General features: G+C 53.0%; 1 protein-coding gene across 2 annotated transcripts in view; it reads right to left on the reverse strand.

The window, feature by feature from the left end:
- Positions 1–4758: 4758 nt before the first annotated feature.
- LOC122371955 (organic cation transporter protein-like) overlaps positions 4759–15062 on the reverse strand; it is a 63710-nt gene continuing 53406 nt past the window's right edge. For both annotated transcript variants that reach the window (XM_043348759.1, XM_043348758.1), the window contains 10 exons: positions 10810–10947; positions 10274–10377; positions 9820–9974; positions 9376–9544; positions 8767–8890; positions 8024–8207; positions 7591–7719; positions 7174–7364; positions 6463–6605; positions 4759–5565 (listed from right to left, as the gene is read on the reverse strand). In XM_043348759.1, the coding sequence (XP_043204694.1) occupies positions 5484–5565; positions 6463–6605; positions 7174–7364; positions 7591–7719; positions 8024–8207; positions 8767–8890; positions 9376–9544; positions 9820–9974; positions 10274–10377; positions 10810–10947 (1419 nt within the window). In that variant the 3' untranslated portion in view covers positions 4759–5483. The remainder of the gene's footprint in view (positions 5566–6462; positions 6606–7173; positions 7365–7590; positions 7720–8023; positions 8208–8766; positions 8891–9375; positions 9545–9819; positions 9975–10273; positions 10378–10809; positions 10948–15062) is intronic.

The following is a 15062-nucleotide window of genomic DNA, read 5'->3' on the forward strand; positions in this document are numbered from 1 at the left end:
AGCCCCCAAGCACTCACCCCACCCGGCTACGGGCGAGCTCGGCTTACGGGCCATCCCAAATGGGATAAAGTTTCCCGTCCAGTCCGGATCACGGGGTTGCGGCGTGGAGGAAGATTTGAGTTTCCTGAGGATATTTTGAATACAGAAGCTCTTTATGAAACATGAAACATGTATTTTATATTATTTTAACGGTCAAAACAGCGGCCGATGTCGGTCCGACGTCGCCCCGACGTCGGCCCGACGTCGGCTGGACCTCAGCAATTGATCTCGGTCCGACGTCGGCTGGACCTCGGCTGGACGTCGGAACATGCGGGCATATACGACATCCAGCCGACGTCGTGCCGAGGTTGGACCGACGTCGGGCCGACGTCGGCATGCTGATGCCGAGTTGCCGACGTCACCCCGACGTCGGCCGACGTCGGGCCGACGTCGGCATGTTTACTGGGTCACCACCGTGCAAAACGCCCCCCTTTCAGAAAACTGGGGGCGTCTTGCCCCATGCATCGAGTAGGCGTCTTGCCCCATCCACTCCATTTCCGGTCAACAAAATATTGACAAAAAACGCGCCACTAACGCCGCAGCATAATATATTCAACAGAATGACAATAAAACGCAGTTTTGAGTGATGTGCACAATAGCAAGGTTTGTGATATAAAGAGGGCATCAAAATATTAGGAATCTTCTGCAAAAACAACAAAAACAACATCCAAAACCAACATCAGCACCTACCCACGCTGCTCCTCAAGACTCAGAACCGGAAATAGAGACCTACGTAAGTCGTAAACAAGCAGCTGACTGTTCTGAAAGACAGGATAAAACACCTATCCGTCAATAAGAAATACGATTTTTTTTAGGGGAGGCGTTTAACCCAGGGGTGCGTTTTCCCCACAGTTACCCTAACCCTCGCCCGTATTGGTGTTTTTCCAGCCGCGAACGTACAGTAGGTACCAGCTTCGAAATCAGTTGTTAAAAAGCTCTCCAAAAGTTTCTTTCTTAACCAGTATCATTGATTCATTCAATTCAGTTTGCATGATGATATGCCTTGTGTGATAATGTAATTGAAAATCATCTTGGTTATCGGGTAGTTCTATTACCCGTTACCTCCTATTTCTGATTTCTTTCTTTCTTTCTTTCTTTTTGATTTGATTTAAACTTAATTTGATTTTGATTAAATTTATCTTATTTTTATTTTTATTTTACATTTTGTCTTTCGTTCTTGGCGTTTCTTGACATTACCTCCCGATTGTGTTATGTTGACTTATTTACTTATTTACTTTTTTATTTTAATTAAATTTTATTTCTACACTTGTCACCTCGGAACTGGCCTCTGTGGGCTGTCCGACAACAAGCCTTGCTTAGTTGGACGGCCCTGCAGGGGTTCAGTAACTGATCCTGCTCGAATTTGACCAGAAAGATCACCTTCAACCATCCACTTTATTTGTATGACTGCTCCCCCTCTATCACCTTCCTCCCACTAACATTACCCTGTATGAGTGTATATCTGTGGGCGTTTCAGGGGTGTAGGAGGGCAGTCACTAACTGTTTGCAGTTGTGACCACTTTGCTTCTCTTATGTTAACATATTAACAGCATGCTCACTCCACAGCTATTTGCTTTCTTTTGTTTTTTCCTTACTCTTAGCAGGGAGTGCCGCGACTTGTCATATTAAGTTTGGTCTGGTGTTAACGTAAGGTTCTGTGTGTCGCTGGGATAGAGGGAGGGCGCACTCCTGGTCACCTATTCATGGGTGGCGGCGTAGAAAAAAAAAATAAGGGGGGGGGGGGGTCCGTTGGACACCCCCTTGCCGTTTCGCCCCTGATCGAGCTAGAGCTTCGCGGAAAAAACGAGCGTGTTGCCCGTGACGAGAGGAAGCCGATGATACCCAATTTTAAGGTCCTAGGTCATTGGTTGACCTTGCAGGTCAGGTCAGTCAGGTCAATGACCCCAAAGGCGGGAAAATCGGGACCTGTTAGAACGTCGTAAAGTGTGGCTGCAATTGGGTTTTCGGGGTGCTGATCACGAATATCATGTTAGTTTTGATCACAGATGATGTCTTCATGTATTTAGGCCAGGTCGGGTCAGGTCAGGTCAGGTCAACCAGTAAGGGTATTCGTAGTAGGTGGCAACCGCCTCTGACAGCTTCGTAACATGTTACGAAGGCACCAAAACTACTTCGTAAATGTTCATATGGTTGCCAAATTCGAATTCAGCTCCAAAAACTGGCCTAGAAACATGTAAAAATCGAAAAAGTGAACCGAGGTCATCAAAGGTCAATGACCTGACCTGACCTTCAGGTGACCTTGACACCCACCCTAATGCATGGGGGCAACATCATATCACATGTTTGAACGCTTGAAACCACGAAAAGACTGCAAACGCGCGGCTAATGCGAGCCGACATACGCCGAATCGCGATTCCAGCCAAACATGGCCTCGAAAAGTAGGTCACAGGTCAAAGGTCATTTGGGTCAGGGTCATGAAATTTTCAGGGTGGGTGTGAAATTGATGAACGCGAGGGTACTGAAAGTTTCGTCGCGATCGGCCGCTTTTTACGCGAGTTATTCGCGAAAAATCATGGGGGGGGGGGTCCGTTCGACCCCCCCCCCCCCTATACGGGTGAGGGATAACTTACTATACTATATACTAATTTCATACTAATTTTACACCTTTGTGAATTTCTGGTGTGAAGTGCTTTACCGAGGAACATAGCGAGAATAAATATTTGAAGGATCACTGACCTTTTCCTCGAAGAAGTAAAAACAATGCCAAAATGTATATTTAATGTGGTGGGCTTTCGGATACAAGCCTTCGTCAAACCAACAAAATGACACGATTCAAAATTCACGATAATTTGGTATCGTTATTTGGTATCGTGTGTGTCATTTGTCATTTGCCATTTGTACTGTCAAGGCTTGATATCTTACGCCTGATTAACCGTGTGTGTTTGAGATCATGGGTCAAGTTCTGCATCTATTGTTTTGTCTTTTTGGTTGAAATTGGTACTTGGAACTCCCACCCCACCCAACTCCTCCCGTCGGTGCAAAGTTGGCGCAAACCCCGTCGGTGCACGAGCGAAAGAAACATGTGTTTTCCTGTAACTTTTTTAGCTGCGAGTACAAGGTCATTAAACTATAAAAACGCTTTAACCCGCGCCCCACTGGGGTCTGCGTATAACACGCCCTACTGGGGGGGGGGGGGGGGGGGGCTATTCATAGCCCCCCTCCTAACTCCGAAACTACTGGGCCGATCGTCAAAATTCAAACGGCGTCTGATAGCCCCGGAAAAACTGTCGAGCGAAATCTAATTTTATTGACCTCGAGGTCACTGATGACGGCACAGGTCAGGTCAAATAAAAATTATTAGCATTTTGGCTTCTTTACGTTTTGGGCTCTGGCCGCCGTCTTACAAGTCAGATCAGGCTCATTTTTGGTTCACACACTCGTGAACAGATGCTCTAGATACTCTGAAGGTACCAAACTTGTACTTTGATGTTCAGGTCAAGGTCAGGTCATCACAGGTCACGAAAATATTATATCATCCGTCGGTCACGTGACACATGTTTTATGGTCCATTTAGGCCAAACATTTCGAATTTGATGTCGTCTGTGTCATGCGAGGTCATTTTGAGTCAAATTTAGCTTAGGTCAGGTCACTTTCAGGTCAAAAAAGGTCAAATTTTGAAGTGAAAATTTTTCAACAAAAAAGGTGTCTATTCGATGCAGTTTGAGCTCAGGAACACGATGGTGCTACTTATATTGGCGTACGATGTCAAATTCGTGCTGAAAAATTGATTTGAAAAATTAATAATTGTTATTTTTTTGCAATAATTCGTATAACCTGGCCATTTTTGAAAATATTTAGCTAAAACTTGCTAGAGGTAGTCATAATAATGCGTTCTATCACATATATTCTGTTTTTTCGAAAAGTCAAAAACTTTTTGAAAAAAATGTAAAAATATAAATTTTGAATTTTATTATTTAAAATTTTCGAAATTTTCAAAATTTCGAAAATCCGAGATAGCAGTTTGATAGCGCAGTCTATTCTGAGTCCTCTCACGCAAAGAAATTGGATCTAGCTTAAAAACTGAGCTCTTGGGAGCGATTGCCGTGGTTCAATGTTTTGCGTCGAAATCGGCCGAACATGACGTCACTCTGACGTCATTTCCGGCCGACCTATGGTAGGTACGAATTTAAAATTTTTCACACAAGGTGTCAAATTGATGCAGCCGAAGGTACTGAAAGTTTGGCGTCGATACGTCAAGCGGTTTGGAAGTTATTGCAGAAAAACGGGAGGGGGGGCTATAAATAGCCCCCCCCCAGTGGGGCGCGGGTTAAACAGGATCCTTGCACAAGCACTGATAAAACTTGTAAACCATGTGTAGGTAAGCCCCACTGCAAGTGCAGAATGCAAAGTTTAGAGGTGTCAAGTTTATTCTCAGTACATGTTATCCCGTCAATTAATTACTGGAGCGATTGCGCTGAATCTTGGCATGTGGGAAGACACCAACCGGGCTGCGGGCAACGCATATCCAAATGTCACGGTTGGGGTGCTACTGCACGTGCATTCGTGCAGGTATCGTTTCCAGGTCTCGAGAACGGCTGGACCGATTGCGCTCAAACCTGGCACTCGGTTAGGGATCGGTGTGTGGGGTGCCGGGAAAAAGTCAGTTGAAACCCCGTTTGCACGTGCGTACATGCGCACTAGCGCATGTACAGGACTCACACTCGCACTCGGTCGTTTATCGTCCCAAAAGGCGGCATACTGGTAAAAGTGTGCATACCACCACACATATTGTTTATTCGCATTCGGTCACTTTACATGTTTGCGCTGTTCCACCGAACGGTATGCATGCAAATGCATTCTGAAATCAATCACGGATAAAAAGTTTTCAAGAAATATCATTAGCACAAAGAAAGTACCAATATATTTTTTTTTTGTCACACACAATAAAACATTTGCGTATCGTAGGTAGCATATTTCTTGAATATTCAACATAGCTATACGACATTTTTAACAGACCTACTTTGATAACCAACAACCCTAATTAAGCTCGCCTGAGTAACCAGGTTGCATTGCTTATATTGCAGGCATACGTCACGGCGTCTACAGTGTGTTGAGCTGGACGTTCCGGCCTGAACAGACGGCTGCCACTTTCCCGCCATCGGTCACAATCGGTTACAAAAACACACCTTCCTGTTTGGCATGAATGTCCGGCCGGCTTCCGTTCAGGTGACCTGAACCGGTCAGCCCAGGTGATCGGGCGGTACAGTCACCTGTACCAGCAGGTACCAGGAAACCGAGTGGTACAGTGACTCGTACCGGCCGGCCCCAGGAGACCGGGCGGTACAGTCGTCTGTAGCGGTCGGCCCCAGGAGACCGGGCGGTACAGTCGTCTGTACCGGCCGTTGTCCGTTCAGGTGACCTGTACCGGCCGGTACCAGGAGACCGGGTGGGCTGGTACAGTGACCTGTACCGGCTGGATGTCCTCACGCCGGCGCCCGCTCCGGGTGACCTATACCTGGGCCGTCCAGGGGCTGCTGCTCAGCTGTTGTGTCGTGAGTCTCAGACCTGGCGAAAAACGCTCTGTGACAACACGGGTCTGGCGCGTAGAAAATTATGTGACGTAACAGCCAAGAGAAGAATAGTAGATATCGTCAGAGATACAGGCAAGCTGGCAGCGCTGCATCAGGTGCTAACGTAGAGAGGGAAATGAACATATTACCTATACAATATTTATTCAGCAGGTAAAAGGAAATGTCGGCACAAAAGACAGTTATCACATCAGGTAGTGACGGCCACCTAACCCTGCAGGCTGCCGCACTGCGCTGATAACCACCGAGAGCTTCATCGGGCCGAACGGCCAAGTCAGCCGGACTTGGTAGCGTTTTTGGACAATAACAAAGTACCTGGGCTCATCCCATCAGAAAGCCAAACATGTGAAGGTCACATAACATACGAGGAATGTATAGGATCGCAATACGAAATATGTATGGATAAAGCACCAGTCTGATTATTTGAACGGCTCTTTCTGTTAGTCTCTGACAGCAGCTCCAGTCTCTGACAGGCCCTGACAGTCTCTGACAGCAGTCCCAGTCTCTGGCAGAGTTTCTGACAGTCTCTGACAGCAGTCCCAGTCTCTGACAGGCCCAGACAGTCTCTGACAGCAGTCCCAGTCTCTGGCAGAAATTCTGACAGTCGCTGACAGCAGTCCCAGTCTCTGACAGGCCCTGGCAGTCTCTGACAGAAATTCTGAGTCTCTGACAGCAGTCCCAGTCTCTGACAGAACCCAGACAGTCTCTGACAGCAGTCCCAGTCTCTGACAGACCCTGACAGTCTCTGACAACAGTCCCAGTCTCTGGCAGGCACTGACAGTCTCTGACAACAGCCCCATCGCCGAAGCGGTGTCCGGCCAGTCTCTGACAGCGGTCGCTGGCCAGTCTCTGGCAGCGGTGTCCGCCCACTGACCTGCGTGTGTCGCCGAACACGTCCGCCACGGTCTCCGGCAGCGGCCGGCCGGCCGTCTCGGGCAGCAGCAGCACCGAGAGCCCGGAGCCGACCGCCGACAGGCCGTACACCACCACCGGCAGAGACGGGTGCACATCGTCCCTCTGCGCGGTCATACCGGGGCCACAGTGGGGTACAGTTACACCGGGCCCAGAGTGGGGTACAGTTACACCGGGGCCACAGTGGGGTACAGTTACACCGGGGCGCAGTACAGTTACATCGGGGCCAGAGTGGGGTACAGTTACACCGGGACGCGGTACAGTTACATCGGGCCCAGAGTGGGGTACAGTTACACCGGGGCCAGAGTGGGGTACAGTTACACCGGGGCACGGTACAGTTACACCGGGGCCAGAGTGGGGTACAGTTACATCGGGACGCAGTACAGTTACACCGGGACCAGAGTGGGGTACAGTTACACCGGGGCGCAGTACAGTTACACCGGGGCCAGAGTGGGGCATATACAGTTACACCGGGGCCAGAGTGGGTTACAGTCACATCGGGGCCAGAGTGGGGTACATTCACATCGGGACACAGTACAGTTACACCGGGGCCAGAGTGGGATATAGTCACACGGACTACAAAGGGTACAGGGGCACATGGGGTACAGTTGCACCCGGCCATTCAAACCTTAGCTGGTCCACCTTACCCCACCTTCCCCCACGGCCCCCTCACCAGCAGCTGCAGCATTGGCGCCAGGATGCCTCCGAAGCGCGAGCCGACTGAGCAGACGGCCAGGCCCGTGTTGCGCAGCGCCGTGGGGAACAGCTCGGCCGAGTACACGTAGATGGCTCCGAACGAGGCCGTGATGCCGAACCGGCCGAGCAGGCCCAGACAGACCACCGGCCAGCCGCGCTGCCACGCCGCTGCCGGAGAAGAGAGCGTCAGAGGAGCGTCACACAGCCGGTCGAGCGGTGTCAGCGTGGGGTACAACACGATGACGGCTGTACATTAAGAAACCGAGGGGCGGGTACCACTGTTTGTATGTTCCGTTTCAGTGCCATCGCCAGTTCGCGGCGCCAGCGGGGTCGTCTGACGCTGCCGAGTGTCTCCGGCAGGTGCCGTGAGCAGTGCCGGCAGCGCGCGGCTCACCTGGGTCGAAGGCGAGCGTCAGCAGGCAGCTGAGGCCGGCGACGGTCATGGCCAGCGCGATCGGACGCCGCCGGCCCAGGCGCAGGATGGCGTAGATGCAGGCGGCGTACGCCGGAATCTCCACCGCTCCTGAGCGAGGCAGAACAGACGGGCGGCGACACACTGAACGGCACTGGCTACCGTGCACACATGACACATACTGGCCGCTCGACTAATCACTGGAGCCGGGAAGAGTGATACTGATCGTGGATTTTCCAGCGGCTCATAGGCATCTCAACCAAAGGAGGTGAACAGGGTAATTTGGTATGTTCGGATGCAAACTATATTATAACCCAGAGTTAAACCATTTACTTCAACTAAATAAATAGATCGGATCTCAAACCATTAATCTCCCTAAATTGAGCAATACGCTTGTTCGGGCTGTGATATGTACCTCCAAGGAAGGCGTTCATGTAGATGTTGTCTCCGAAGTCGCCCGTGTTGAGCAGGATGCCGTAGAACACCATGCTGTTGACGAGCCAGCAGACGAAGAGGCAGCCGACCAGCGCCAGCATGCGTCCGTCGGCGGCCAGCGGCCGGCAGCCGGCGGGAGTCGCCTCGCCCGGCTCGGCGCGGCCCTGCCGAGCGCGGAGCAGGGACACGGTCACGGGTCACACCACCGCGCCACTGCGGACTCAGTGAGCTGGGAGACACGGTCACACCACCGCGCCACGGCGGATTCAGTGACACGGTCACACCACCGCGACACTGCGGATTCAGTGGGCTGGGAGCGCAGGCCAGCGACCAGCTGCAATGTTTCATAACATGCTTAGGTACGGCTTCAATAATTCAAACCCTGTCATCTTCTCATGCATTTCAGCCCAGTCACCATGCGTGATTTGACTCAGGCGCTTACGGTTCTATCTATGCTGCAACATAGGGAGGGCTCAGGAGACAGACGACGCCACGGGGTGTAAAGGTTTTGTCGATTTTTAAGACATTGCTGTGCAGTAAATAATCATTTTAGGCTCTAAGGGAGCCCAAAGGTTAATATCGAACTGCCTTAGAGGATAAAATACTCGAAGATAAATATTGGCGAAGATTGGTCGACACCCGCTGACGTCATCATTCAAGGTCACCGATGTAAACAAACGGCTAACCATTCAACCTCCTATGTAAGGCCTTGGTTTGACTGACCTGAGTAGTGAGCAGGTTATCCAGGACTGGCATTTTGTTATACAGGCGGGCCCTCTTCATGATGGTGACGGCCTCGTTCACTCTGCCGCGCGACAGCAGCCACCGCGGCGACTCGGGAACAACCCTGGAACGCCGCGTATCGGGCGCTCGTGAGTATCGTCTGGACCATGGGTTCACCGTCACGCGAAGCTGCATGGATTGAGTGCCCGCTACGAGTGCCAGCCCGTCACGTGGTACGGGCGGCCTGACCACACGCCCTTGTAGCCTTTATATATCTCGGCCACCGCTCGACCGATCGACAAAGGGTCTGCTGTATAGAGACGAACAGTACCTAGCAAATAGCCCATCCCTTCAATCATCAACTCAATCACTTGCGATGCAGATGTGACTGCCACGGCACATGCCACAGGCCACTAGCCATGGGGGTGCCAGCATCGTTTCGCTTGCAATAGCACCCACATCGAATGGGCAGATTGCACTGAAACGTGCTGGTGGACACCCATTGTGGCGATACGCTTTACCTAGGTGCCGGCGATAGGTACAGACTCACCAGTACTAGGCCCTGTGAGCAGCGGTTCTTACGGGTAGTAGGCAAGCGGCGGTTCTCACCAGTAGTAAGCCATGTAGAGGATGCCGGGCAGCGACACGGCGACCTGGAGCGCCCTCCAGTGGCGCACAAAGTAGGCCAGCACCGCCAGCGTCATATAGCCCAGCGACATGGGCATGCAGAAGGCGATACCGACCACGACGCGCCACCAGTCCCCGAGCATCTCCATACCTGTGAGAGCGAGCGCCACGCGGCACCAGTCACTTCGGGACGGATCGCCGCGTTATTGAACACAGGTGTTGAACAGCACCCTAGGTCTAAGAAGCAAAGATGTAGTAAGCATCCATGAAAATAATATTATCTCAAGACAATGCCTGATCGTTTCCAGCTGCCCACGGGTGCACCGGTACCAGCGCCAGTGTCCCCTGCTGCAGCGCCAGTGTCCCCTGCCAGCGCCAGTGTCCCCTGCCAGCGCCAGTGTCCAGCGGCGGCGCGCTGCCACTCACAGGTGACGAAGCAGGCGCAGTAGGCGCCTATGCCGCAGAAGGCGATCATGAAGCGGAAGACGAGGAACAGCTGCACGCTGTTGACGGCAGCGCAGCCGTTCCCGGAGAGACAGGCCAGCATCACACAGAGCAGCAGCGTCGGCCGACGGCCGTACCTGGGGCGGGGAGGGCCGCCGGTCACTGCACGCGGCGGGCGAGCGCCACCGGTCACTGCACGCGGCGGGCGAGCGCCACCGGTCACTGAACGCGGCGGGCGAGCGCCACCGGTCACTGCACGCGGCGGGCGAGCGCCACCGGTCACTGAACGCGGCGGGCGAGCGCCACCGGTCACTGAACGCGGCGGGCGAGCGCCACCGGTCACTGCACGTAGCGGGGAGGGCCACCGGCCATTAAACACAAGAGGGCTCGCCGGTCACCGGGTCGAGGTCGCGGTCACCGGAGCGGGACCACTCACCTGTCGGCGAACACGCCCCAGAAGAGGACGCCGCAGCCGATGCCGACCATGTAGATGGCCTGAGCGAACATCTGCAGCCAGCGGCGATCGCACACCAGGTCCCACTGGCGGTCAGACCAGGACCCATTGGCGGTCAGACCAGGACCCACCGGGGGTCACAGGCGAACACCATTAGTCGGGGTCAGACCTCACACCTGGCGGTCAGCGTGTGGCATCTAAAATAGGTACCACACGCTGTGGTGTTTTAGATGCCTAAAACACCGCAAAACGTCGCTTGTGGTGTTTGATGCGCTTGGGAAACGTCCTGTTCCAGCTGTCAGCTGTCTACATACATTGCATTGGCACATTTTCCTTGTCTGCATTTATTTTCTCCACGCACACCCTACAACCCCGCAACCGACATCTGAATGAAGGAAAAGGCCGCTGAGAGGCGCGTCAGCGTGCTGCGTGGTGCTATGGGCCCCATAAATATCGTAAGCGGGCGAGTTCAGCATGTGCTGATTAGCCGCCCTCCTTTGTCTGACACGGAGTCTTACCTCAATGACGACATTGTTGGTGTACTCGGAGGTGTTGTACGTCCACCGGCGGCACGGCACTGTGCGGTTTCTGTCCAGGATGCGCACAGACGTCGAGTTTGTGTCGGCGACGTACGATCGACATCCCCAGGCTGCGCTCTGAAAATGGCCGACCACCTCAGAAACGGCAACATAGCCAATCCGAGCTGATATGTAACGATAGACATCGTTTGTCGGTCTCCAGAAAGGGATTTGTCGATATGACCGCCTTTGTTAGCGCGTGCGCCATTATTTTGTGTTGGTGCGCCATGGTCGTGGCGGATTGAGCGGAAATCGACCATGATGGGCGTTGGTGCGGTGTGGTGACGTGGCGGTTGAGTTGCGTGTACCGATGAAGCTGTTTTGGGACGACGACTTGGAAATAAAAACGAAAAAGATTACGTGAAGACGTAACAATTAACATCAGCGGTGGGATGTGAATAAACCATACTCTGAGAAGAAACAAAGAGATTGGCATTTATGATACGTGCGGATGAGTGAAGTAAAAAGTGAACGGGAGCCAGAAGAACCGAAAGTGACCAATGGGTTAAAATCTTTGGAACAAAGTGCTGATTGTACTGGATGGAGAGTGCAATGATGAAACCAAAAAGCTACCAGGGGGAAGACCCTGAAAGTTATTTGCGAGGCTTTGTGAGGCTGGCAAGAGCCAACAAGTGGGATGAGGAGTGTCAGCTAGCCATTCTCCCTGCCCTCTTTTCGCAGACTCATGACCGGCTGGCAAGAGAACTAGAGGATGGTGAGCACATACAAACGCTGGCACAGGCCAAAGAGAAGATATTGGCAAGGCTGATGCCTGCTGAACGACGTAAAACTTGCCTGCATGATTTTTATGAGCTGAAAATGTCTGACCGATGAGCCCAGGGTGTTCGTCTCCAAGCTGCAGGCTATGATCCGAGCAGCCATGCCTGAGCTGGGCCCTGAGGGTCATGAGCAGCTGGTGTCTGAACAGCTGACGAGGTCAGTTCCCTCACAATGGCGGCTCAGACTCTTGGACTATGAAACGACCACGAAGGAAGGACTAATTCGGAGGTTGGAGAAGATAAAGACAACAGAACAGCTACAGAAAGACATGGGAGCCTCCAGTATCATGGTGAGGAAGGTGAACCCGACTTAAAGTCTGGCAGCTGGTGTCAGGAAGCGAACCAGCTTCAGGTGTGGGCAAGGTGGGTCATATTGCCGTGAACTGTCGTTCTGCCAGTGCCTGTCCTCGCCCTGGAGAGGAAAGGCCTCAGCAGCCAGTGACCCCTGGACAGGAGGAGCTCACCAGCCAACCCAGAAGCTCAGCTGGGGTGGAGTGTTTCCAGTGTGGTGGCCGTGGACACTACCGTCGTCAGTGCCCCTCTGCACCAGGCAGTGCCCGTCCCACTTCAAGGACAGTGAAGCGGCTGGGTACTCAACAGCCAGTTGCTAAGGTACGTACTGTGGTTCAGCTGGAAGGAGCTGATGCTCTGACAGTTGTTGACACTGGCAGTGTGAACAGTCTTCTGAGTGACGAGTTGGCGTCTCCTGCACTTGAAGGTGGAACAAGCAGTGGATCGCTTCATTGCAGCGAATGGGAGTGTCGTGACTACAGTTGGGAGGTCACAAGTCTGCGTCAACATCGATTATGTGGAATCCGTGTCCAGCTTCGTGGTGGTTCGTGACCTCACAGATCCAGCTCTGCTGGGAATTGACATTCTGCAGAAGGTGGGGGCTACTATTGAGTGTGCCTCTGGCAGCCTGGTGGTGGGTGGCAGGAAAATTAACACTCAGCTGCCCATCAAAACAAGAAATCAAGTCTCCTGTGCTGCTAGGTCGGAAACCTTCATCAACATCAGGCGTGTGGCAGCAGAGAAACCTGTCCTCTTCTACCCAGAAGAAGTTAAAGGAGTGAGTGTGGCAACTGCAGTGCACCTGGCTCACAAGGGCGTTCCAGTCCGGATCCTGAACCTGAGTGAAGAGGATGTGGTCATCCCTGCAGGCACGGTGCTGGGGACTCAGGAGAGCATCACTGAGTGGAAGCCGCTGGAGGAACCTGAGGAGACAGATAGAAGCCGGACCCGAAGCTGCCATCCGTGGACCACCTGGATCCAGACGACAGGACCCTGTTCCACGAGTTACTGCAGGAGTACAGTGATGTGTTCTCCCAGTCACCTGAGGACATCTGAAACAAGGGGGGTCATCAGCTTGTCATCAACACGATTGGGAAGGAACCTGTTCGTCAACGAGCCTACCGCACACCTCTCCATCTTCGAGCGCTACTGAAAGAGAGACTGTACGCTCTGCAAGAACAGGGTGTCATCGAAGACTCTACGTCACCCTGGTCTTCACCCATCGTGATGACCAAGAAGAAAGATGGTGGAGTGAGGATCTGCTGTGACTACAGAGCCGTGAACGCCGTCATCAAGCACGACTCCTATCCTCTGCCGAGGATTGAAGATCTGCCTACTGGGCTGTACCCATTGCGCCTGAGTCCAGAGAGGTTACTGCATTCACCTCCGAGTATGCCCTCAAGCAGTGGACGCGTCAGCCGTTCGGGCTCAAAACGAGCCCTGGGATGTTCTAGCGGATAATGGAAGACGTACTGAAAGGCCTCAACTGGGAGACAGCAGTGGTGTATCTCGACGACGTCATCGTCTATAGCCCTTCCATGGGAGAGCACCTGACTGCGCTGAAACAGGTGCTGGACCGGTTCAGACAGGCAGGACTGAAGCTGCATCCTGACAAGTGCCAGGTGGCTGTCAAGAAGGTCGACTTCTTGGGGCACCAGCTGGACGAGACAGGGATCCGGCCAACACAGAGCAAGGTGGAAGCGGTAAAGCACTGGCCGCGACCGAGCAACCTGCAAGAAGTTCGTCGGTTCCTCGGGATGGTAGGGTACTATCGACAGTACATACCACGTTTCGCGGACAAGTCGGTGCATCTCACGAACCTACTTCAAAAGGAGACGCCGTGGAAGTGGACGGGTGAATGCGAAGAGGAGTTCCAGAACCTGAAGAAAGATGTTCAGTGGTATCCGGTCCTGCAGAGCCCAGACCCTACAGACGACTTGTGCTCACCACCGACGCGAGCGGCACAGGCTGGGGTGCTGAGCTAGGCCAGTCTACTGGTGTAGTGGCCTTCCCCTCTGGGAAGTGGACCCCAACGGAGAAGAACTGGAGTGTCACCGAACGCGAGCTGGGTGCAGTGGTGAAAGCAACGTCTAAGTTCCATCACTACCTGGTGGGCAAGCCGTTCCTGCTGCGGACTGACCACGAAGCTCTGAAGTACTTGCAGCGCTCGAAGTGCCCATCCGGTCGACTGTTCAGGTGGATCGAGCAGCTGCATCAGTACGGTACGACTACACCGTGGAGCACGTGCCGGGACGCCAGATTCCACACGTGGACGCGCTGTCTCGCATGTTCGAGATGGGCGCAGGGAAGCCGCAGCTGCGTCCGACTGCACCAGAGTTCGTACCGAGGGGAGGCGCGTCCGAAACTCCAGGGGACAACACTTCCAGGACTCCAGAGGAAGGCAAGTCCAGGACGCAGGGAGACAGCGCTTCCAAAAATGCTACATGATCCAGGGGCGCAGAGAGATCAGAAGTGCGCCGCACAGTCAGTAATGTTAAGTTCGTGGGGACGTAGAGGCGCCAGACGGTTATGAGGGCGCCATTCTTCTAGAAGGGCGCCGAGTGATTGGAAACGCTATGTGGTCCAGGGGCGCTGAGAAGCCATGGAAGGGCGCCGAACACTCGAGAGAAGAGATGCACGGTGGACAGAGGCATATAAGGGCGTGAGATATACGGACGGCGCCGTTAGACCATGTGAATGGTTCGGTGCTGTCAAAAGGGCGCCATTCTCCCAGAAGGGCGCCGAGTGATTAAAAACTCTAGGGGAGAGCGGGGCCAGTTGAAACACGGGGTCAGATGAAACATGGCTTTATTTTCAACAGTATGCAACATATGGCGTTGCCGACACCACTGCGCATCCGCGCTCGACCACTTCCTTTGTCAACGGTGTTTGGGCGGCAAACGGACGGTAATTTTGATTTGACACTTGTTTTTGTGTTTTTTAGGGGCGTTTGGGAGAAATCGTTTTTATGAATATTTTGTGATATCTCATATACCTTTGTTTGCTGAAAGAAGAACTCCTGGCTCCGGAATAACACCTTATTTGGCCCTTCAGTCAGCATGATGCCGTCCCTCCAGCTCGTTTGACATGTGCTTTACGGCGCGTGCGAGATGGCGGGAGCGG

The sequence above is a fragment of the Amphibalanus amphitrite genome, unplaced genomic scaffold (genome assembly GCF_019059575.1).
Source record: "Amphibalanus amphitrite isolate SeventyFive unplaced genomic scaffold, NRLGWU_Aamphi_draft 001298F_arrow, whole genome shotgun sequence".
NCBI classification, from domain to species: Eukaryota; Metazoa; Arthropoda; class Thecostraca; order Balanomorpha; family Balanidae; genus Amphibalanus; species Amphibalanus amphitrite.